We start from the raw sequence: 24,048 nt of genomic DNA, 5'->3' as shown, positions 1-24,048 counted from the left end.
GAGAGAGTCAGAGAGAGGGATAGATAGAGACAGACAGGAACGGAGAGAGAGAGAAGCATCAATCATCAGTTTTTCGTTGCGACACCTTAGTTGTTCATTGATTGCTTTATCATATGTGCCTTGACCGCGGGCCTTCAGCAGACCAAATAACCCCTTGCTAGAGCCAGCGACCTTGGGTCCAAGCTGGTGAGCTTTTGCTCAAACCAGATCGCGCTCAAGCTGGCGACCTCGGGGTCTCGAACCTGGGTCTTCTGCATCCCAGTCCCACGCTCTATCCACTGCGCCACTGCCTGGTCAGGCCTTTTTTTGTTGTTTTTTTGTTTTTTAAGTGAGAAAAGGGGAGATAGTGAGATAGATTCCCACATGTGCCCCAACTGGGATCCACCGAGCAACCCTGTCTTGGGTCGATGCTTGAATCAACCGAGCTATCTTTAGTGCCTGAGGCTTATATGCCAACCAAAGAGCTATCCTCAGCACCAGGGTTGATGCTCTAACTAATCAAGCCACAGGCTGTAGGAGGGGAGGAGGGAGACAGGGGAAAGGGAGGGGGACAGAAGCAGATGGTCACTTCTCCTGTGTGCCTTAACTGGGAATTGAACCTGGGGCATCCATACACAGGGCCAATGCTCTATCTAGTGAGCCAACTGGCCAGAGACAGTTCTTTTTCTTTTTTAATTTATTAATTTTAGAAAGAGAAGAAGGGAGGGTGGGCAGGAGGGAGGGCAAAGGAAGGGGGGGAAAAAGAAACAATGATCTGTTCCTGTATGTGCCCTGACAGGGGATCGAACCTACAACCTTAGCATTTCAGGATGATGCTCTAACCAACTAAACTACCTGGCCAGGGCCATATTTTTTTTTTTAATCTCTCAATGTCGTACACACCAATATATTCCTTTGTTGAACTACCCTTGCATTTTAGATACACTCCATTTAATAATCAGTTATTTAAAAAATATATTACTAATTTTGATTTTTAAAATAATTTTACTTAAAATTTAAAAAAAAATTGTTTTAAATTTACATTTATTTACTGAGTTTAGAGAGAGGAAGAGGGAGAGAGAAAGAGAGATAGAAACATCAATCTGTTTTTGTATGTGTCCTGACTGGGGATTTAACTGGCAACCTCTGTATATCCAGATGATGCTCTAACCAACTGAACTATCTGGCCAGGGCAAATTTTTATTGATTTTAGAGAGAGAAAGCGGAAGGGGGAGAGAGAGGGAGCCTGACCTGTGGTGGTACAGCAGATAAAGTGTTGACCTGGAATGCTGAGGTTGCAGGTTCGAAACCCCGGGCTTGCCCGATCAAGGCATATACCGAGAAGCAACTAATACGAGTTGATACTTCTGCTTTTATCCTCCTTTCTCTCTCTCCCTCTCCTCTCTCTAAAATCAGTAACAAAAAATTTAAAATGTTATGAAACCTCAATAAAAAAAAAGTCAGAGGAAAACACTTATTTGTTGCTCTACCCATTCATGCATTCATTGTTTTATTTTTTTTCTTTTCTTTTTTTTTTATTTTTCTGAAGTTGGAAACGGGGAGGCAGTCAGACAGACTCCTGGCATGTGCCCGACCGGGATCCACCTGGCATGCCCACCAGGGGGCGATGCTCTGTTGTAACCAGAGTCATTCTAGCGCCTGAGGCAGAGGCCATGGAACCATCCTCAGTGCCCGGGCCATCTTTGCTCTAATGGAGCCTTGGCTGTGGGAGGGGAAGAGACAGAGAGGAAGGAGAAGGGGAGGGGTGGAGAAGCAGATGGGCGTCTCTCCTGTGTGCCCTGGCCGGGAATTGAACCCAGACTCCTGCATGCCAGGCCGACGCTCTACCACTGAGCCAACCAGCCAGGGTCCATTCATTGTTTTGTTTTGTTTTAATTTTTTTATTTATTCATTTTAGAGAGGAGAGGGAAAGACAAAGAGAGAGAGGAGAGACAGAGAGAGAAGGGGGGAGGAGCTGGAAGCGTCAACTCCCATATGTGCCTTGAACAGGCAAGCCCAGTGTTTCGAACCGGCGACCTCAGCATTTCCAGGTCGACGCTTTATCCACTGTGCCACCACAGGTCAGGCCATTCATTGTTTTTAAAAAGCTTTTATTTGGCCTGACCTGTGGTGGCGCAGTGGATAAAGCGTCGACCTGGAAATGCTGAGGTCGCCGGTTCGAAACACTGGGCTTGCCTGTTCAAGGCACATATGGGAGTTGACGCTTCCAGCTCCTCCCCACCTTCTCTCTCTGTCTCTCTCCTCTCTCTCTCCCTCTCTGTCTCTGTCTCTCTCCCTTTCTCTCTCCTCTCTAAAATGAATAAATAAAATTTAAAAATAAATAAATAACGATTCATTTAAAAAAATAAATAAAAAAATAAAAAGCTTTTATTTGGCCCTGGCTGGTGGTTCAGTGGATAGAGCATTGGCCTGGCATATGAACGTCCCAGGCTCAATTGCACATAGGAAAAGCAACTATCTGCTTGTTCCCACCTCCCTCTTCCCTTCTTTCTCTATTCCCCTCCCACAGCCAGTGGCTCAATTTGATTCTTTCAAGCACAGCCCTGGGCTCTGAGGATAGCTCCCTCGAAGCAGAGCGTATCAGCCTCAGGAGCTAAAAATAGTTTCCGACGGTACTTGAGCACTGGCCCAAGATGGAGTTGCTGGGTTGATCCAGCTTGCAATGCATGCAGAAGTCTGCCTCACTATCTCTCCTCCTCTCACCTTAAAAAAAAGATTTTATTGATTTTTTTTGGGGGGGGGAATAAAGATTGGGGGAGGAGCAGGAAGCATCAACTTGTAGTAGTTGCTTCTTGTATGTGCCTTGACCCAGCATGTCGGGGTTTTGAACTAGCGACCTCAATACACCAAGTTCACGCTTTATCCACTGCTCCACCACAGGTCAGGCGGTTAATTCTTTTAATTTTTATTTTATGCTTTTTGCACATGAGAGAAAAAGGGGAGGGGGACAGAGACAGGAAGGGTGAGCAATGAGAAGTATCAACTCACAGTTGCTGCACTTTAGCTGTTCACTGATTGCTTCTCATACGTGCCTTGACAGGGAAAAGGGTGTGTGTGTGGCTCCAGCCAAGCCAGTGACCTGGGGCTTTAAGCCAGCAACCTTTGGGCTCAAGCCAGTGACCATGGGATCATGATGATGATCTCACACTCAAGCTGGTGACCTTAGGGTTTCAAATCTGGGACCTCAGCATCCTAGATCAATATTCTATACACTGTGCCATTACTGGTCAGGTCATTGATTAATTCTTGTTTGTGCCTTGATTGGGAATCAAACTCACAACCTTGGCATATATATATGTATTTTTACACTTGATCTTAGCCAAAAGGCCGAGAAGCGATATATATATATGTATTTTTAGATTTTATTTATTCATTTTGAGAGAGAGAAAGAAAGAGAGAGAGAGCAGCAGGAAGCATCATCTCCATATGTCCAGCGTTTCAAACTGACGACCTCAGGGTTCTACATCAATGCTTTATTCACTGTGCCACCACAGGTGAGGCCACCATGGCATATTAGGCAATGTTCTAATCAACTAAGTTACCTGGCTAGGGCTAGAATTTTTGCTTTTCTGTGAGAATAAGACAGTTACCTTTTTTGGCAGTATCCTTACTCAGTTTTGATAACAGGTAGTCTCAAATAATAAAGGTAATAACTCTTTCATTTTTAAATGCTCTGGGTATAGTTATTTATTTCTGTGAAGTTTGATAGAAATTACCTGTAATGACACCTGGAACTAGTGCTCTTTTTTAATGGGTTAATAATCTAATAAGATTTTCTATCACATCTTAAATCAGTTTGGGCAGTTGACATCTTTTTTTTTTTTTAATTTTTTTTTATTTATAGGTTTAAATTATTTTATTTATTTATTCATTTTAGAGGAGAGAGAAAGAGAGAGAGAGAGAGAGAGAGAGAGAGAGAGAAGGGGGGAGGAGCAGGAAGCATCAACTCCCGTATGTGCCTTGACCAGGCAAGCCCAGGGTTTCGAACCGGCAACCTCAGCATTTCCAGGTCGACGCTTTATCCACTGCGCCACCACAGGTCAGTCCCAGTTGACATCTTTATACTGGAATTATGATCTTCTTAAGACAGGAATCAACAAAAAGCTCAACACTCACTTCTACACTGGCGTAATCGCACATGGAACACTTAAATGGCTTCTCATGGGTGTGTTTGTAACGACGATGCCGCACTAATTCTCCACTAGTCACGAAGGCCATGTCACAGTCTGGGCACTTGTGAGGACGAGTACCTAAGAGAAAGGAGGGTTTATCAGGAAGACAAGATCAAGAGCATAGTCAACTGCTGCATTAGAATGGACCCTGGTTATGTCATCAACTCTGCATTAGTCCGCGACTATCTCCAAGATATGAGAGAGACTGACTGACTTGACAACACTAATGTCAGGATATTAGAAACATGTGCTAAACATTTAGTTTCTCTTAATTACCCGTTTGAGCCTGCCTTTGAATACAAAATTATTTTTTATCCTTATTTTGTAAATATTCTGTCACTACAAATTAAAGTTAATAGAAACACCACTCTGTTTCAACCCTAGCTAAAGATTATATAGAACATCCTTTAAACCTCAAAGTTGTATCCAGTACAGGTCACAGAATAATTAATTGACTTGAGATCCTTTTGCATATCAAATCTTCCTGTATTATAATTATACACATAGAGTCATCGGGATGTCTATATTCTGATATTTTCTTTTTAAAGAAATACAAATATAACAGTTTGTTTTCTATATAAATGTTTTGATAAAGAATTCTAAAGAATTTATCAAAGACTTTACAAAGTAGTATAATATTACCTTATTTAAAGAGATCACTTTCAACATTTTCCAACATCCATGTCTAAAATTCTATAATCTGAAAGAATCTTACTGTTTTCGATATGTTCCATATTACTTCAGTGAAATTTTTTTCTTTCTAGCCACTTTGTATTCTGAATATTGCACTGGAAACATCATGCCCAGGTAATAATGACAATTTAAGGAGATAAAAGCTGGCAGAAGAACAGAGTGCTCTTTTTATAGACTATTATTCAGAAACCAGAGGTCAACGTTATATTGTGGGCTGCAGGAAAAGGGGTGATATAGATAGCAAGGTAATCCAAACACCAACACCGACAACAAAGGAAGGCTACCTCTGAGAATGGCATTAGGAAGAGTTACAATGTAATGAATGAAGGCAACCATCTACAGAAATGATTCCCCCAGAGCCTGAAGGAACCAGGGAGAGGGAAGTATGACTGGAGTATAAGCATAACTAAGAAATTCCAAGGAATTTACATTTGCTCAATTTGTTCCTTTAGTACCAATGCAGAAGTAGGAATGAAGAATAGAGTCCTTGTCTATGAATAACGTAGTCTAGTGAAAGAAGCGTACTCTGCTGTGGGACAGAGATTTTCATTGGGTTGTACCACATGACCATGAATGTCCCTCTGCTCAAGATCCATGCTTACCAAGTCACGCTTCAGTTGCAACAGCATCTTTTTTTCTCAAAGAAAGAAATCTTTTTTTATTTTATATATTTATTTACAGAGACAAAGAGAGTCAGAGAGAGGGATAGACAGAGACAGACACAGGAACAGAGATGAGAAGCATCAATCATTAGTTTTTCGTTGCGCATTGCGACACCTTAGTTGTTCATTGATTGCTTTCTCATATGTGCCTTGACTGCGGGCCTTCAGAAGACTGAGTAACCCCTTGCTTGAGCCAGTGACCTCAGGTCCAAGCTTGTGAGCTTTAATTCAAACCAGATGAGCCCACGCTCAAGCTGGCGACCTCGAGGTCTCGAACCTGGATCCTCGGCATCCCAGTCTGATGCTCTATCCACTGCACCACTTCCTGGTCAGGCAACAGCATCTTGAAATAGGTATGAGTGCCCCCTAGAATGCAATATAACTACATCTAGAAAATTAAAAGGTATATTCCTCACCATAAACTGATGTCCTGATGTAATCTGACCCTTTGAGGGTTTGGTTAGTATGAATTAGTCCTGCCAAATCAGCTCTGAGTAACTGGACAGATTGAATTTCTTACTTTCAAAGCTGAAGATCAGACCATGACACAGTGTCCACACCAAGGCACTACTACATTTTGGGAAGTCCTATCATGGGGCCAGCTGTTTTTTATCTAGTCATATGCTACTTTTATAGCATCTTCAAACTATGGAATCAAACATATCAAGTGTCTGAGTAGAAACTAGGAAGATGAAAGATGAAGTGATTAAGTTCCATTAGCAAAAAATATACAAATACACAGCATACTGCTTATATGCCAACACCCACTTAATCATGTTCAATGGACAACCAACACATCCAATCAAAAACAAGAGTCACCATATAAAATAAGGTGGAGAATCTGGATAGAGGAAAGCTATTCTGCAGAAAGAACTGGATGAAAGAAGTTTCATTATTAGCACTTAAGAGCCAAGTGCTAACACTGAAAGTGCAGAGCCCAGAAGAGAGCCTAAAGAGAGCTCCAGTGCAAGATCCCTCCACTTGAGTAACCCCAAGGACTGACCACAGCCAAGGGGAAGCTAGTATTAGAATACTGAAATATGTATGGAGTATGAATAAACAATTGTTTGAATTGCCAGAATAATGCCTTAAACCTTCTATTCTGAGATTATGAATTACCTATCTTCCTTCAGGTAAAATAACCAGAAACCATGGTTTTTACAAAGGTAGAATTTCACCTCTATTTCTCATGTTTCTCAGCATTGTACCTGGCAATTTTTGCCCAGAAATGTTTGGTGTCATTTTTTGTTATTGTTAAAACCTTAGCAACACAATGGTGATGTCTTCAGGAAACATGACACGTTCACTACCATAGATAATCTTTTTCTGGATCACTACCCTTATATAATTTGAATTATTTTCCACTGAGTTTTCTTTACATTTACTTATAGCTAAGTCCATCTGCTAACAAAAAACCGTATTATAAAAAGAGTACCATAAGAATGAACAAAAATCTTTTCTTTAACTTCTCCCTGGAATAAGCTGAGATGATACTTAACACCAAAGTTGTACCCTTTACTATGTTCTAGTCCCCAACACTCTCCCCACCACAACATTCTTATCCAGTACCTGTGTGTGTGTTAAGGTGATTCCTCAGGAGGGTGACTGTCCTGAATGCCCTGCCACAAAGATGGCACTTATGTGGTCTCTCATCAGTGTGACTTTTCATGTGACGATCCAAATTTGAACGCCGTGGACACGTGTAACTGCAAAGCTCACACTGGAATGTCTTCTTCACACCTATATGCAAAATAAAACACTTACTTATAGGGTTAAAAAGTGTTGATTAATCCCAATCTTAAATTTCTACAAATATCATAATTATCTCATGCCACTAATACATTTACTTCATTCTCTTCAGGATTTAAAAAGTAGTCAATCTGGGAAAATTTTCAGACTGGCCAAAAAGACTAGCACTCACATCATAATCTTAAAAATTTTTTTTTAATGTAAAATAACCCAGATATGCACTGTATTATGTACTTTATTCCAAATCAGTTTTATGAAAGTGTACTAGATAAAATCATTTTACCTTTCTTTTTAATTTTTGTTGGTTTTGGAGGCTTCATGTTACCAACTACTTTCTCTGCATTAACCTCTGACAGCAGACCCTCCTGTTGCTCTTCCTCAAAGTCGTAGACAGACACATCCACATCCTTGCCCTCCTCTGTGTAACGGAGTTTGCTCTTTTTGGTTTTCTTTGTTTTTTTGGCTGGTGGCTGATAGTCTGGGTCTTTTTGCCAACTAGGATCTTCCTGAGGTGGAAGTTCCCCTTGCTCTAACGTCTCCACCTCTCCATTGGCCCCCACTTTCACCACTTGAAACCCTTCAGGCAAAGGTAAGGTGTGACATATCATGGGTTCACTTTCTGCAAGGCCCTCTTTAGACACTTCATTCTCATAAGCCCCCTGGAGTTCATCTACCGAAGTGGTAGCAACAGGTACAGTCACGGGAACGGGTACTTCAACAAGCTGAAGCTCTCCTATGTTTATGGGCTGTTCCTCCATATTTACAACTTGCAAGGTTATGATCTGGGTATCGTCCACAGCAGCTTCTGCTTCTGGAGCAACTGTACCCTCCATTACTTCAGTCTTCATCTGAAGAAGGGTAGGATCCAGCTGTTCCATCATTACCATCTGTACACTGTTATTGACATCCTGGACCACCTCACCCCCATCAGTCTGGTTCTGGGGTAGGTGACAAGCGTCCTCTTCCTGACCCCCTTCCCGGCGTCTCTGGTAAGTCTTTCTCTCCTTTCCTTTAATAAAAGTTTCAGACTCCTCCACAATGGCTTCAACCGCCTCACCTTCCATCTCCCCTTCCTTTATTAAGGGAGAACACAGATTGTTATTTAAAATAAATAATTTTAAAACAAAAAAAGACCCCTGAGGAATGAATTAAGCATCAATGGTTGTTAATATTACAAAAGACACACATATTATATGCCTCCTGATGGAAGAACAAAACATTACCTATGAAGAAGTATTCTTATCAAACAAAACAAAAAAATCTGAAACGAAGATAGTCTCTAAATCCAACTACCAATTAACAGGAAATTGGTGACAGAAGACGTTCAGTTACACTACAGGGATGAAATCAGTGAAATCCACACTGAAGTAAACTCTGCAGGATCAACCACTCAGTTTCTTTTGTAAATAAACCACAAGAAAAACGAGAAAGATAGAGGGAGAACCTACAGATCAGTGATTTTTAATCTGGGGTGACTTTGCCTCCAGTGGACATTTAGCAAGGCCGGGAACCATTATTTTTTAAGATTTTTTATTTATTCATTTTAGAAAGAGGGAGGGAGAGAGAGACAGAGAGAGAGAGAGTGAGAGAGAAAGAGCAGAAAGCATCAACTCCCATATGTGCCTTGAACAGGCAAGCCCGGAGTCTTGAACTGCTGGTAACCTCAGCAATTCAGGTCAACGCTTTATCCACTGTGCCACCACAAGTTAGGTGCCAGGAGCCATTTTTGTCGTCATTACTGGGGTGGGTGTGCTACTAGCATCCAGAGGGCAGAGGTCAGAGATATTACTAAACATCTTGCTGTATGAACAGGTCAGTCCCCCACAACAAAGAATTATTAGGACCCAAATGTCAATAGTGCTGAGGAAACCCTGATAAAAACGAAGGGGCTTATTAACAAATGCAGCAATCAGCCTGACCTGTGATGGCGCAGTGGATAAAGTGTCGACCTGGAACACTAAGGTCGCCGGTTCAAAACCTTGTCTGGTCAAGGCACATATAGGAGTTGATGCTTCCTGCTCCTCCCCCTTTCTCTCTCTCTCTCTGTCACTCTCCTCTCTAAAAAGTGAATAAAAAAATTAAAACAAACAACCCCCCCACAAATGCAGCAATCAATCACAGCACAGAAATCTTCCTTAGATCCTGATTCAAACCAACAAATGGTTTAAAAAAAATACAAGACAAATTCAAATCTGGATATTTTACATTAAAGAATTATTAACAAAACCAGCTCATATCTTATATATTTCCTGTAACTATTTGAAAAACTGGCAGAGTCTTGCTTTTTTTTTTTTTGATAGAGACAGAGAGTCAGAGAGAGGGACAGATAGGGACAGACAGACAGGAAGGGAGAGAGTCGAGAAGCATCAATTATTTGTTGCAGCATCTTAGTTGTTCATGGATTGCTGTCTCACATGTGCCTTAACTGGGGGGCTACAGCAGAGCAAATGACCCTTTGCTCAAGTTAGCGACCTTGGGCTCAAGGCAGCAATCTTTAGCTTCAAGTAAGAGGTATGATCCCAAGCATGTCTATGATCCCATGTTCAAGCCAGCCACCCTGCCCTCAAGCTGGTGAGCCTGCACTCAAGCCGGCAACCTCAGGGTTTCGAACCTGGGTCCTCTGTGTCCCAGCCTGACACACTATCCACTGTGCCACTGCCTGGTCAGGCAGAGGGCCTTGCTCTTTTAAGCTGAATTCCCCTCCCACAGCCAAGGCTCCACTGGAACAAAGATGGCCCGGGCGCTGAGGATGGCTCTGTGGCCTCTGCCTCAGGCGCTAGGATGGCTCTGGATGCAGCAGAGTGACGCCCCAGAGGGGCAGAACATCGCCCCCTGGTGGGCATGCCGGGTGGATCCCGGTCGGGCACATGCGGGAGTCTGTCTGACTGCCTCCCCGTTTCCAGCTTCGGAAAAATGCAAAAATGCAACAAAAAAAAAGTTAATGTCTAACATAAGGGACAGATTAGGTACAATAGCTCTAGTTAAAGTAGGTAGGTTTGGAAAACCCTGCCTAAGCAGATGTGAGATTAAGATACTTCATAAATGTGGAATTTGAAAGCAACTCTGAAAAATGGGTGGGACATTTAGAGGCAGAGTCTGTGTGTATGTTGCAGGGGAAGGGGTTGTATCCTTAAATAGAATAAATATATGAGGAAATTGGTTATAGAATATATGAGGAAATTGGTTATAAAAAAATAAGTTGGCTTAAAGCATAGGACAGAGGAAAGGGTAGAAAGAGACAAGAGAAAGATGTGTTGGTTGTGGCCATCCTTTGGATGGTCTTGCTTGACAAAATACAATGGCTACATGCATATGGGTGGCACTGGGAAACCACATATACCTTCTGGGCAGGAGAAGTTAAGATTTACTCAGTTCAAAAAGACAGTGCTTGAGCCCTGGCCGGTTGGCTCAGCGGTAGAGCGTTGGCCTGCCGTGCGGGGGACCCGGGTTCGATTCCCGGCCAGGGCACATGGGAGAGGCGCCCATTTGCTTCTCCACCCCCACCCTCTCCTTCCTCTCTGCCTCTCTCTTCCCCTCCTGCAGCCGAGGCTCCATTGGAGCAAGGATGGCCCGGGCGCTGGGGATGGCTCCTTGGCCTCTGCCCCAGGCGCTAGAGTGGCTCTGGTCACAGCAGAGCGACGCCCCGGAGGGGCAGAGCATCGCCCCCTGGTGGGCGTGCCGGGTGGATCCCGGTCGGGCGCATGCGGGAGTCTGTCTGACTGTCTCTCCCCGTTTCCAGCTTCAGAAAAATACAAAAAAAAAAAAAAAAAAGACAGTGCTTGATTTCTACAACAAAGTGTGTCCCTTTATTGGCAAAAGGGAGAGATGCATGGCTTTCAAGGCTCCTCATTATCTAACCCCAGATAACCTATTCAGATTTATGACTTGTTGCTCTTTAGCCATTACTTTTCTCTGTGTCTGCTGATAAAATAACCACACTATTTTGCACTTAAATTTTCCTCAAAATGATCCATTTCCCCAGCTAGCTTGTGAAATCTCTTTGAGGGCAAATGCCAGGCTTGAAGCAAAACTACATTTTTTAAAATAGAACCTAGACTCAGCAACCTCCCACCCCTTGTCTGCATGGAACAAAACTGAGGCTGATGGAAAACCTCATTGGTTGCTAATTGTCAGTTTGATTTGTTGTGCCATTACCTATTTTTGTTAGTCCCTTGTTCTCAACAATTAAGAAAAAAATACTGCGATGCTCAATGCAAAAACCTCTTACTAGCTGTTCCATTAAAAGTGGGGACAAATATAACAAAATGTTACTGCAGAAGGTGAGGATCAGGGATCTGTAGGGTGTTTTATAATTTGTCTATAAATAAAAAATTGCCTGACCTGTGGTGGTACAGTAGATAAAGCATCGACCTGGAACACTGAGGTCACTGGTTCGAATCCCTGGGCTTGCCCTGTCAAGGCACATAGATGCTTCCTGCTTCTCCTCCCTCTTTCTCACTCTCCTTCTCTTTCTTTCTTTCCCCCTTCTCTCCAAAAATCAATAAATCAAAAGAAAGATGTCTGAGCATCAATGTGCTAGCACTTTAATTATAAGATTTCATTTAATGGCCCTGGCCAGTTGGCTCAGTGGATAGAATGTCGGCCCTGCATGTGGATGTCCCAGTTCTGATTCCCAGTCAAGGCACACGTGAGAAGAGACCATCTGCTTCTCTTCTCCTGTCTCTCCTTTCTCTCTCTCTCTCCCTCTCATAGCAAGTGTCTTGACTGGTTCCAGCATCGGCCCCAGGCAGAGGATAGCTCACAGTTGATTCGAGCATGGGTCCCAGATGCTGGGTGGATCCTGGTTGGTACGCATGCAAGAGTCTGTCTATGTGCCTGACCAGGCAGTGGCACAGTGGATAGGATGTCGGACTGGGATGCGGAAGACTCAGGTTCAAAACCCTACGGTCACCAGCTTGAGCACAGCTAATCAGTTTGAGCATGGGATCATAGACATGACCCCATGGTTGCTGGCTTGAGCAAGGGGTCACTAGCTCTGCTGTAGCCCCCTGATCAAGACACATATGAGAACGCAATCAATCAACAACTAAAGAGATGCAATGAAGAATTGATGCTTCTCATTTCTCTCCCTTCCTTTCTGTCCCTCTCTCTGACTCTGTCTATCTTCCCTCCTTTCACTTATAAAAAAGATTTCATCTCTATTTCTGAACAAAAAAGACTACTTTAAGCATGATCCTAACTATAATTTCTTTTACATAACCACTATTGTTCAGATTGCTTATTCTTGGGATAGGAATGCTCTATACAAGAAATATAATGGGAGCCACAAATATGAGTCACATATGTGTAATTTTCTAGTTGTCATACTGAAAAAATAAATAGGTAAAATTAATTTCTTAGTGATTTTAATCCATTTTATTTAACCTAGTATGTCCCAAATACTATCACTTCAAGATGTAACCAATATAAAAAGTTAACAAGATATTTTATATACATATTTTTTTATTTTAAATTTTATATTTGTTTTTAAATAATCACCTTCAGGTCCTGGCCAGTTGGCTCAGCAGTAGAGCATCGGCCTGGTGTGTGGAATTTCTGGGTTTGATTCCCGGCCAGGGCACACAGGAGAAGCGCCCATCTGCTTCTCCACCCTTCCCTCTCTCTTTTCTCTCTCTCTTCCCCTTCTGCAGCCAAAGCTCCATTAGAACAAAGTTGGCCCGGGCGCTGAGGATGGCTCCATGGCCTCCACCTCAAGGACTAGAATGGCTCTGATTGCAGGGGAGCAATGCCCCAGAAGGGCTGAGCATCACCCCCTGGTAGGCATGCCGGGTGGATCCCGGTCGGGTGCATGCAAGAGTCTGTCCGTCTGCCTCCCTCCCCCACCTTCCTACTTCTTACTTCAGAAAAATAGAAAATAAATAAATAAATAAAAATTTAAATGAAAATAAAAACTTTTCTAGACCAGGAAGGTCTTAAAATTAGGACCCCCAGCAAAGTTGGAAACTCCAAATGCTGGATTTAGAGAACAGAGAACAAGCCCCACCCATCTTGGCAACAATCTTGAGAAATATAACAAAGGACAAAAATTTACAAGCTGTAAATACTAGTGCAGGCCCTGCCAGAAAATCACTACATAATCCCAGGGTATTTAGATATTCTGTAATAAAACTGGTGGAGGAAAAGCATTCAATCTCTGAGCTTTGTAGGGTTTTGTATCATACAATACTTTGAAGAATACAGAAAATCCATCTTGTCCATCTTGATAACTTAAAATGCTAGAATCTACTTGTAAATAACCATGTCCAACCTAAAAGAGGTCATGGAATTATAAGCCAGGTAGAAAAATAATTGGTAAAAAGGAGTACAAATTGAAACCAATTGTGTTGCTAGGGAGGGAGTCAAGCTACGTCCATGAACATCAGCATCTACTCGGGGTCTTCAAGTAATAGCTTTTATTTTGACAAGAGAAAAACCAGGCACAAAGTAGCAAGCCACCAGTTTCTCTCATACACTGTTTAGAAATCTCAGTGAATCCCCTTAAGCAGTGGATCCTTTTACCTAACTTCCTACAGAAGGGAGTCTCTCTGAATCAATAACTAACCTAATAGGCTGGACCAAGTTTCTCTCCCCACTCCCTGGGGACTGTGCTCTCTTAACTGCCCCCCCCCCCCCAGTTCTAACCCATTTCCTCCCTTCATTTATGGACTCAGCTCTGCCTACCGGGGGAAGGGGCGGAGAGGAGACAGGACTTTTTCTCTTGAATATTCTTTGCCACTACCCTTGCTTAAGTCTGTCATGCTTTCCAGGTTTTATAAAAACCTTTTGTGAACCAACACCACTAAAAGGGGGTTTATATTTACTTATAGGACACAACTTTATTTTCAGATTATCAAAGTATGTTAGCTTATTTATAGAAATCTGAAAAATGAAGCACATAGCTTGGCCTGTGGTGGCACAGTGGAGAGTATCTACTTGGAACACTGAGGTTGCCAGTTCAAAACCCTAGGCTTGCCCAGTCCAAGCACAGATGACAAGCAACAAGCAAGCAATGAACAACTAAAGGGAAGCAACTATACTTCTGGCTCTTCCAACTCCTTCCTCTCTGTAAAATCTATAAAATCTTACTAGCTGTTCCATTAAAAGTGGGGACAAATATAACAAAACATTACTGCAGAAGGTGAGGATCAAGGAACATTTGTTATGTTTTATAATTTGCCTACAAATAAAAAATGTCTGGTCTGACCTGTGTTGGCACAGTGGATAAAAGGGGGGGGGGGCTGACCAGAAGGTGGCGCAGTGGATAGAGTGTCAGATTGGGACGCAGAAGACCCAGGTTCAAGACACCGAGGTTGCCAGCTTGAGTGCGCGTAGGCTCACTTGGTCTGCTGTAGTCCCCCTCAACCCCCCCCCCCCTGTCAAGGCACATATCAGAAAGCAATCAATGAACTAAGGTGCCGAAACGAAGAATTGATGCTTCTCATCTCTCTACCTTCCTGTCTGTCTCTCTCTGTCCCTCTCTTTGACTGTGTCTCTGTCAAAAAAATAAAATTAAATAAAAATAAATAAAAGATTTCCCCCCCTCTTATCACGAGATTCACATAAAGGGATCATGTTACTATTTTTATTAATTGGCCACACATTGATCAATTATTTTCCTCTCAAAATATGTAGTAATGTTTCTATTCTAATTGGTATTTTCCGCAGTTTTGACTTTATACCATTTATTATTTATATTTTCTCTACGTTTCTTAGTTATTTTTCAAAGATGGACTATAAATGAAAATGTAGAGCATATATATTCAAAAAATAGAAAACAGAAAAAAAAATATAGAAAATTACACCAGTCTCTCTTTTAAAATTTTATTTATTGATTTTAGAGAGAGAGAAAGGTAGAGGAGGAGGGAGGAGCATGAAGCATCAACTTGTTAGTAGCTGCTTTTTGTATGTACTTTGACTAGCAAGCCTGTGGTTTGAACTGGCGACTTCAGCATTTCAGGTCGTCGTTGCTTTATCCACTGTGCCACCACAGGTCAGGTGAAAGTTATACCATTGTGTGTGTTTTAGGTTGGACATGGTTATTTACAAGTAGATTCTAGCATTTTAAGTTATTAAGATGGACAAGATGGATTTTCTGTATGTGTGTTTACAGAGACAGAGTGAGAGTCAGAGAGGGATAGATAGGGACAGACAGACAGGAATGCAGAGATGAGAAGCATCAATCATCAGTTTTTTATTGTGGCACTTAGTTGTTTATTGAGTGCTTTCTCATATCTGCCTTGACCGTGGGGCTACAGCAGACCAAGTAACCCCTTGCTCAAGCCAGTTGAGCCCACGCTCAAGCTGGCGACCTCAAGGTCTTGAACTTGGGTCCTCCGCATCCCAGTCCGACGCTCTATCCACTGTGCCACCGCCTGGTCAGGCGAAGTTATACCATTCTTAACAAACATCAAAATAAAAATCACCTCAACTCAAAGTGTACAGTCATTACCTAAAGATTACAAAACTCTTCTAGAAAGCATAAAAGACCTCTTACTATATAGGGACACTACTATCCATACCCATGATCAGAAAGGCTAAACATTGTAAAGATGTTAATTCTTTCTACTTTTTATATAAAGCAATTTTCAAAGTCTGTCTGAAATAAACAAGATATTGAGACTAGCAATAAAATTTCTGAAAAATGAAGACAATCCTCTTCTTCCAAATGCTAACACATTATGAAGCCACAATAATTAATGTAAGGTAGTACTATCACTGTCACAATGTAAACAGAAGAGAAAGCCCAGAAATAACTCCCAGCATATAAAAGGTGCCCGAAAAACTGGAAACTATGGGGTGATATATATATATATATATATATATATATATTTTTTTTTTTTTTTTTTTTTTTTTTTTTTTGAGAGAGAGAGACAGAGACAGAGACAGACAGTAAGGGAGAGAGATGAGAAATATCAGTTTGTAATTGTGTCACTTTAGTTGTTCACTGACTGCTTCTCATATGCGCCTCAAGCCAGTGACTTCGGGGTTTGAACCTGAGTCCTCAGAGTCCCAGGTCAATGCTCTAGCCACTGTGCCACCACTGGTCAGGTTTGAGTTCTATCTTTAATCCATCAGGAATATATTCTATTGTCATATGAGATAACAACCAAACCAAAAAACAAACAAACAAAAAACACCATTGAAAAGAGGCCCTGGCCAGTTTCCTCAGATGGTTAGAGCATCCTCCCAATACCCCAAGGTTGAGAGTTCAATCCCCAATCAGGGCCCATACAAGAATCACCAATGGGTGCAGCAACAAAGCAATTCTTCTCTCTCCTCTTCCTCTATGTAAACAAACAAACAAAAAAGATAAGAGGGAAACAGCTTTCTGACCTCAGAATGAGGAAGGCTTTGGGTTTAGGTGCATAGAAAATAGTTCAAGAAACCAGAGGAAATTATTGGAAATTTGACAACCTTAAGGTAAAACAAACAAACAAACAAACAAAAACATGACAAAACACATCAAACAAAATTAAGAACAGTCAATAAGAAAAAAGTATTTATAGCATATTTGACAAATGATTAATATCATTATTATATAAGTAATTAAAAAACTTATAATACAAAAATGAATAACAAAAAAGAACGGACAAAGGACACAAATAGATGACATGCAGAAATACAAATGACAGATAAATAAATAAATAAAAACAAAGAAAAAAACACCACACAACTGTATGCCTGATCAGGAGGTGGTACAGTGCATAGAGCATTGACCTAGGATGCCGAGGTCCCAGGTTCGAAACCCAGAGGTTGCTGGCTTTAGCATGGGATCATAAATATGACCTTACCATCGTTGGCTTCAACCAACAGTCACTGGCTCTGCTGGAGCTCCCCCCACTACCCCTCCATCAGGGCACATACGAGAAGCGATCAATGAACAACTAAGGAGCCACAACTATGAGTTGATACTTCTCACCTTTCTCTCTTCCTGTCTCTGTCTCTCTTGCTAAAAAATAAAACAAAACACAAGTGTATGTCCTCAACATTAAAAGGAATACATATTAAAATAACATGACAGCATTTTATCTCTACTAAACTGCTAAGGCTGTTTTAAATGATAATCCTCCAATGTTGGTTATGGTGCAGTGAAACCAGTAAAGGTAACTGGTAACATGAGTCAAGAATTTTCAAAATATAATTTAAACTGTGATTTACTGGTTCCACATCAAACCTTATTCTTAGAAATAATCAGAGATGAACACTAAAATTATAAAGACATTATTAATCAAAGTGAATAATGATGAAAAACCTAAAAGTACAACCACAAGAGAATAGTTAAACCTGGTAAGTGATGATACATCCACAAAATGGAATATTATACGGATGTTAAAAATTATGTTTTAATGTAATAATATGAAGAAAATTAAAAACACAAAGAACAAAAAGTGAATAATATATATTTTTTAGAAGGCAGGAGAAGAATGTTATAGTCAAGAGCTTAGGCTCTTCTGCCACAAACCTGCATCCCAATTTTGGTTATTTTACTTACTAGCAGGTACCCTGCTGTGCCTCCATTCCCTTCCCTACAAAACAGGAAAAAGAGTATCCACTTTGTAGGCTGTCATTAAAAACAACACACACACAGAGCCTCGCTATACTATGCTCCTCTGTATCCTTACAGTCCCCCCACTGCCCTGGAAGGCAATGACCACATGTTAGCTCAACAAATATATGACATTTCAGTTTCTTAGAATTTTACTTATTACCGCCCTAGATAAGTTTTCCCCACAAAAATGACTTCTCTGATAAACTACTGAATTTCTGTAGAATGAAGGCAGCAACCAGTTGACAGAACCTGGTGATCAAATCCAGGAATAAAAGAGAAAAATAAAAGGGGGGTGGGCAACAACAACAAAAAACAGAACAGCGCCTGACCTGTGGTGGCGCAGTGGATAAAGCATTGACCTGGAAATGCTGAGGTCGCCAGTTCGAAACCCTGGGCTTGCCTGGTCAAGACACATATGGGAGTTGATGCTTCCTGCTCCTCCCCCCGTCTCTCTCCTCTCTCTCTCTCTCTCTCTGTCTCTCTCTCTCCTCTCTAAAATGAATAAACAAAATTAAAAATAAACAACAACAAAAAAAAACAGAACAGCTTCCCAGGCTGGTCTCTCTTACTAGTCTGTCCAGCATATTGCTGCCAGAGTAAATCTTCCCGAGATGAGGTGCATTGAAAACACGTAATGGTTGAGGCTTACCGAAGCAACACCAAACTCCTTGGTTTCACTCCCACTCTGTATAATTTGTTCCCATCCTTTCCACCCACCCATACTCACCTTTGGGGCATCTTCCACATGCCTACTACCTTGTCACCCACCTTCCCAGCTCAAGTCATCCCGTAAAATCAGTGATTTTCAACTGGTGTGCTGCAAGTATTTTTAAAATACGCAATACCTGACTGTTTTGTCAGGGGCACTGACCTCCGACCTCTTTCCCTTTAAATTGTCAAATAAAATAATGACAATAGCCAATACAACACAGCCTTCTGGTGTGAAGGAATCAAAATTATAACTATTATTTTGGTCAAATTGGCAAAAAAAATACATTTTTGGTGTGCTGCAGAATTTTAGTAATTAGTCTATGTATGCCATGAGATAAAAAAGGTTAAAAATCGCCCTAAAATTAAAATCTTCTCAACCTTGACCAGTGCAGACTGAAAGCAAGTTTGTTTTGTTTTCACTGTAATCAATTGTTTTCTGTGTGTCTTTCCCCCCAAATAGACTATTAGCTAATGGTAAGGGCAGAAACTGTGCCTTTTATTTCTGCAGCAATGGATATAAAACAGTGTTAAAGTAAAGAGCACTCAATATTGGTACCAGTGTGAAACATGTACAAATGGTTCCTGCACACGACAAGAGCAGGAAGAAGACAGGGAAAAACAAACATTGTGTGCTAAGTAAGTGGAAGCCTAACTGTGAGTTTATTTTCTTTATTGCTGCTTATGTCAGTTCTTAAACAGAAAAATACATTCTAACATAATTATAGATTAGATTTAAAAATCCTGCCATGTAAAAATAAAAGCTAATTAATTGTGAGTTAATAGTGAATACACTAATATTTTTCTTTTTTTGTATTTTTCTGAAGTTAGAAGCAGGGAGGCAGTCAGACAGACTCCGCATGCACCTGACCGGGATCCACCCAGCATGCTCACCAAGGGGTGATGCTCTGTCTATCTGGAGCATTGCTCCATTGCGGCCAGAGCCATTGTAGTGCCTGAGGCGGAGGCCACAGAGCCACCCTCAGCGCCTGGGCCAACTTTGCTCCAATGGAGTCTTGGCTGCGGGAGGGGAAGAGAGAGACAGAGAGGAAGGAGAAAGGGAAGGGTAGAGAAGCAGATGGACACTTCTCCTCTGTGCCCTGACTGGAAATAGAACCCAGGACTTCTACACGCCAGGCCAACACTCTACCGCTGAGCCAATTGGCCAGAGCCTGAATACACTAATTTTTGAAGATGTTAAGCCTTAGTAATGTATCACATAATATGACTGTATAGTAAATGTGTCAGGTATTTCCCAAAGGAAAACAACCGTTAATACCACTGTAGAATTTAGTCATTTGGAGAGACTGGTTATTATAAGATATACATATACTAAGAATACATATGATTGAGAATAAGAGAGTAGAGAAGAACAATTTCCAGGAGTTTATTTTATAGATAACCACCACAACTTTTTTTTAATATACTACTAAAAACCCCAACTTATTTCTGGAGCAGATCAGAACTACACTCCTGGCAACAAATAGTAGCCCCAAGTCCTGATGAGCTTCCACAACTCACAGCTATTCTGAAACAGTCTAACATAAAGGTCATCTAGCAACTTGCCCGATTTACACTGCTCAACATAAACTGTCAAACATCATTAGAAAGAAGAGAAGCATTCGCTTTGAGCTTTTTAAATTAGAAGAATGGTTTTACCCAGAAGACTGAAAAACCTAGTTCATTATAGACCGTAGGGAACATTAAGTGCCATTATGATAGGGGGGAAAAAAAGGAAAGATAACCAGTTTCTCCTGAGAATGAAAGAAAAAACTAAGTGGCTTTTATTCAATGCAGGCACTAGTCAAAAAGAATAAAAATTCAGAACAAGTTAGGTTCTGGAACAAGTTAGGTTACAAAAGTCAAATAAAGTAAGCATTTTACTCTGCTATTCTTGAATATATAATTATATACACATCATCATCTTATCTGAGAGCTCATGATACATCAAAGAAAAGTATCACAACCATTAATAGCTGTATATGAGTATCAGGAAAGTTGCAGAATACAACAAAGAATGGGGAGAACCAGGTAGAGGATGACTCAGTATGAGCAGAAAAATATTGGTGACCATTTATTTAAGGGTGATGGGAAACAGAAACAGCCTTTATCTGAAGTAGCACTCACCAACTCAGTCACATGTACACTTCTCTCTTTCCTGTTCTGTGCCATTAACTTTAAAAAGAACAGTTGGGAAGAAGAAAAAAAGAACAGTTGGGAGTTTTGTTTTGTTTATTTTTTTCCATTGATTTGAAAAAGAAGCATCAACTTGCTGTCCCACATAGTTATGCACTTATTGGTTGCCTCTCGTATGTGCCCTGATGGATATTGAACCCATGACCTTGGTGCCAGGACAAAGCCCTATCCATTGAACCACCCTGCCAGGGCTTTTGGGGGGGGGGAGATAATTAAAAGGGAAATAAAATATCTTCCAAGTTAAGAAAGCTTTAAGTTAATAAATCTTAAGGGGCTCCCAGCTTTATTAACAACCCCTCTCCCCATCTGTTAATATTAAAAGGTAGTCAAAACAAAAACAATTATTCTAACAGCTACTTGGAAAATATATTTAAGAAGTTATGAATCTAGGAAATACACACTGATAAAATAATTATGATGGTAACAGTGATACTATCATAGGAGGTGAAAGAGGTCTTTTGCTATAAGGAATAAGAAATGCTAAACCAAACCTGATTTGTGGTGGCGCACTGTTTAGATAAAGCATCAACCTGGACTGGAATACTGAGGTCCCAGTTTAAAACCCTGGGCTTGCCTGGTCAAGGCACATAATGGAGATTGATGCTTCTTGCTCCTCCCTTTCTCTCTCTCCTCTCTTAAAAGTGAATTAAAAAAATCTAAAAAAAAAAAAACCAAACCAGAAGGTGGCTGATGCTGGGTAAACAGAGATGAATTTCCCTTTTAGTTACTTAAAAAAAAAAAAAAAAATTCTAACTGCACAGGGCTTGATTCTCAGGAAGTTTGTCATCTGGCATGGAGACAGATAAAACAAATAGCAGCTATACAGTGTGATGACTGCTGTAACAGGAGTTAACATACTTCCCACTACCCAGGCAGAAGACTGCTTAAGTGCGTGAAGAAGGGCTACAAGGAGAGGAATTGTTAAAGCTGGGATCTTCAAGGGTGAGATGAATCCTGCCAGCAAACTACAGTAAGAAAGTAGCATTTGCCCTGGCCGGTTGGTTCAGTGGTAGAGCGTCGGCCTGGCATGCAGGAGTCCCGGGTTCGATTCCCGGCCAGGGCACACAGGAGAAGCGTCCATCTGCTTCTCCACCCCTCCCCCTCTCCTTCCTCTCTGTCTCTCTTCCCCTCCCGCAGCCAAGGCTCCATTGGAGCAAAGTTGGCCTGGGCGCTGAGGATGGCTCTGTGGCCTCTGCCTCAGGCGCTAGAATGGCTCTGGTTGCAACAGAGCAATGCCCCAGATGGGCGCAGCATCGCCCCCTGGTGGGCATGCCGGGTGGATCCCGGTCGGGCGCATGCGGGAGTCTGTCTGACTGCCTCCCTGTTTCCAACTTCAGAAAAATACAAAAAAAAAAAAAAGAAAGAAAGAAAGAAAGTAGCATTTGACCAGAGAAAAAGTGTCTGGGAAAAACTTGAATATGTAAGGAATTAATTAAGACAAATTTTGTGGAAAAATATGCAACATAACTAAATGGAAATATATTAAATCATCTCAAATTTATTATTCTTATTTAAAAAGTTCTTTATGTTTCATTTTATAGGGAGGAGAGAAGAGGGGAGTAGTGAGAAGCATCAACTCAGAGTAGCTGCTTCTTGTATGTGCCCTGACCTGGCAAGCCCCGGGTTTCAAACCTGTGATCTCAGCATTCCAGGTCAATGTCCTATCCACTGTGCCACCACAGGTCAAGCCAAATTTATTCTATCCTTAGATAGAGAGGCTACATTCTAGCCCCTCACTAAGGGTAGCCTGTTGATTTTACTTATTGAACATTTATTCATACATAAAACACAAGACAAAACTTATCTGGAAGTCAACATGCTAGTGCCACACCACCAGCTGGAGGCTGCCTCCCAAGCACAGGCTGTTTCTCTGCTTTCTGCAGCCCATGTGACACTTTTGCTGCCATACAGTAACTTCCTGCCTCACTCCTTTTTGCTCTCCCAAGGGTGACCACCAAATCCTTCCCTGCCCTGCTCCAGGACCATACCCCCCAAAAGCATCTCAGAGTCATACTGTCTTTGGAGCAGCTCCAGTTTTCCATCACTGGAAATAAGAGAGAAGGCTGGAATCTGTGGCAAATCTATCACCTTAAATAAATGTTATAAAATAGAAACCACACACACACAATTTATAGAATACCTAACAGGCACATCTATGGGTTTGGGGGCACATTCTACCTGAGCAGTAGTTCCCAAACCTGGCTGGTGCCAGAATCACCTGGAGAGCTTTAAAATACACAGACCCCAGAGATTCTGATTCATTCAGTAACTCCAGGGTGGAAAAGACATTCTTTCAAAAGGTCCTCAAGTGATTCTTTTTTTTCCTTTAAATTAAAAACAATTTTTCCCCACTGATTTGAGAGAGAAAGAGAGGAAGGAGGATGAGAGAGAAGCATGAACTTATTCCACTCAGTTGTTCCATTTAGTTTTGCACTCCTTGATTGCTTCCTCTATGTGGTCTGACGGGAGATCAAACCTGTGACTTTGGCATGCTAGGACGATGCTCTATCCACTGAACATCCGGCCAGGGCAAATTATTCTGATATTGAATCTCTGCTGACTATGGCTTTGAGATGACTAACCTAGAATACAATACTTATTTATCCTAAATACAGGTCTACAAAAATCCAAGCTACCTGGATACACACAGTTTTCTTTCTACTATGAGAATGCTTGGTTCATTCTTTTTTTTTTTTTTTTTTACAGAGACAGAGAGAGTCAGAGAGAGGGATAGATAGGGACAGCCAGACAGGAACGGAGAGAGATGAGAAGCATCAATCATTAGTTTTTCGCTGTGGCATCTTAGTTGTTCATTAATTGCTTTCTCATATGTGCCTTGACTGTGGGGCTACAGCAGACTGAGTAACCCCTTCTTGAGCCAGCGACCTTGGGTCCAAGCCGGTGAGCTTTGCTCAAACCAGATGAGCCCGCGCTCAAGCTGGCGACCTCCAGGTCTCGAACCTGGATCTTCTGCATCCCAGTGCGACGCTCTATCCACTGTACCACCACCTAGTCAGGCTGGTTCATTCTTTAATATAAAAAATTGTTTTATTTAGATTTAAAAATCTACAAAGCCCACCTCAAAACACTATGATTCCCATATAAGCACAATGGAATGTGTAATTCAAGAAGGAAGTTTTAAGGTTTAACTTCTATTACGGGTACCATTAATATTAAAAGATCTCTCTAACCCTGACTGGTTGGCTCAGCAGTAGAGTGTGGGACTGGCGTGTGGAAGTCCTGGGTTTGATTCCCAGCCAGGGCATATAAGAGAAACACCCATGTGCTTCTCCACCCTTCCCCCTCTCCTTTCTCTCTA

General features: G+C 41.5%; 1 protein-coding gene and 1 non-coding gene across 4 annotated transcripts in view; one reads left to right on the top strand and one right to left on the bottom strand.

The window, feature by feature from the left end:
* The window catches only part of CTCF (CCCTC-binding factor), a 56,108-nt gene that overhangs the window by 16,152 nt on the left and 15,908 nt on the right, over positions 1 to 24,048 (bottom strand). For all 3 annotated transcript variants that reach the window (XM_066349964.1, XM_066349962.1, XM_066349963.1), the window contains 3 exons: positions 7,560 to 8,349; positions 7,097 to 7,267; positions 4,117 to 4,250 (listed from right to left, as the gene is read on the bottom strand). In XM_066349964.1, the coding sequence (XP_066206061.1) occupies positions 4,117 to 4,250; positions 7,097 to 7,267; positions 7,560 to 8,340 (1,086 nt within the window). In that variant the 5' untranslated portion in view covers positions 8,341 to 8,349. The remainder of the gene's footprint in view (positions 1 to 4,116; positions 4,251 to 7,096; positions 7,268 to 7,559; positions 8,350 to 24,048) is intronic.
* On the top strand, positions 10,669 to 10,744 carry TRNAG-GCC (transfer RNA glycine (anticodon GCC)). The gene has a single exon. It is a non-coding gene; the product is annotated as a tRNA-Gly (tRNA).

The sequence above is a fragment of the Saccopteryx leptura genome, chromosome 9 (assembly GCF_036850995.1).
Source record: "Saccopteryx leptura isolate mSacLep1 chromosome 9, mSacLep1_pri_phased_curated, whole genome shotgun sequence".
Lineage (NCBI taxonomy): Eukaryota > Metazoa > Chordata > Mammalia > Chiroptera > Emballonuridae > Saccopteryx > Saccopteryx leptura.
The sequence above is the reverse complement of the archived record's forward strand: the minus strand, read 5'-3'. Positions and strand labels throughout refer to the sequence as shown.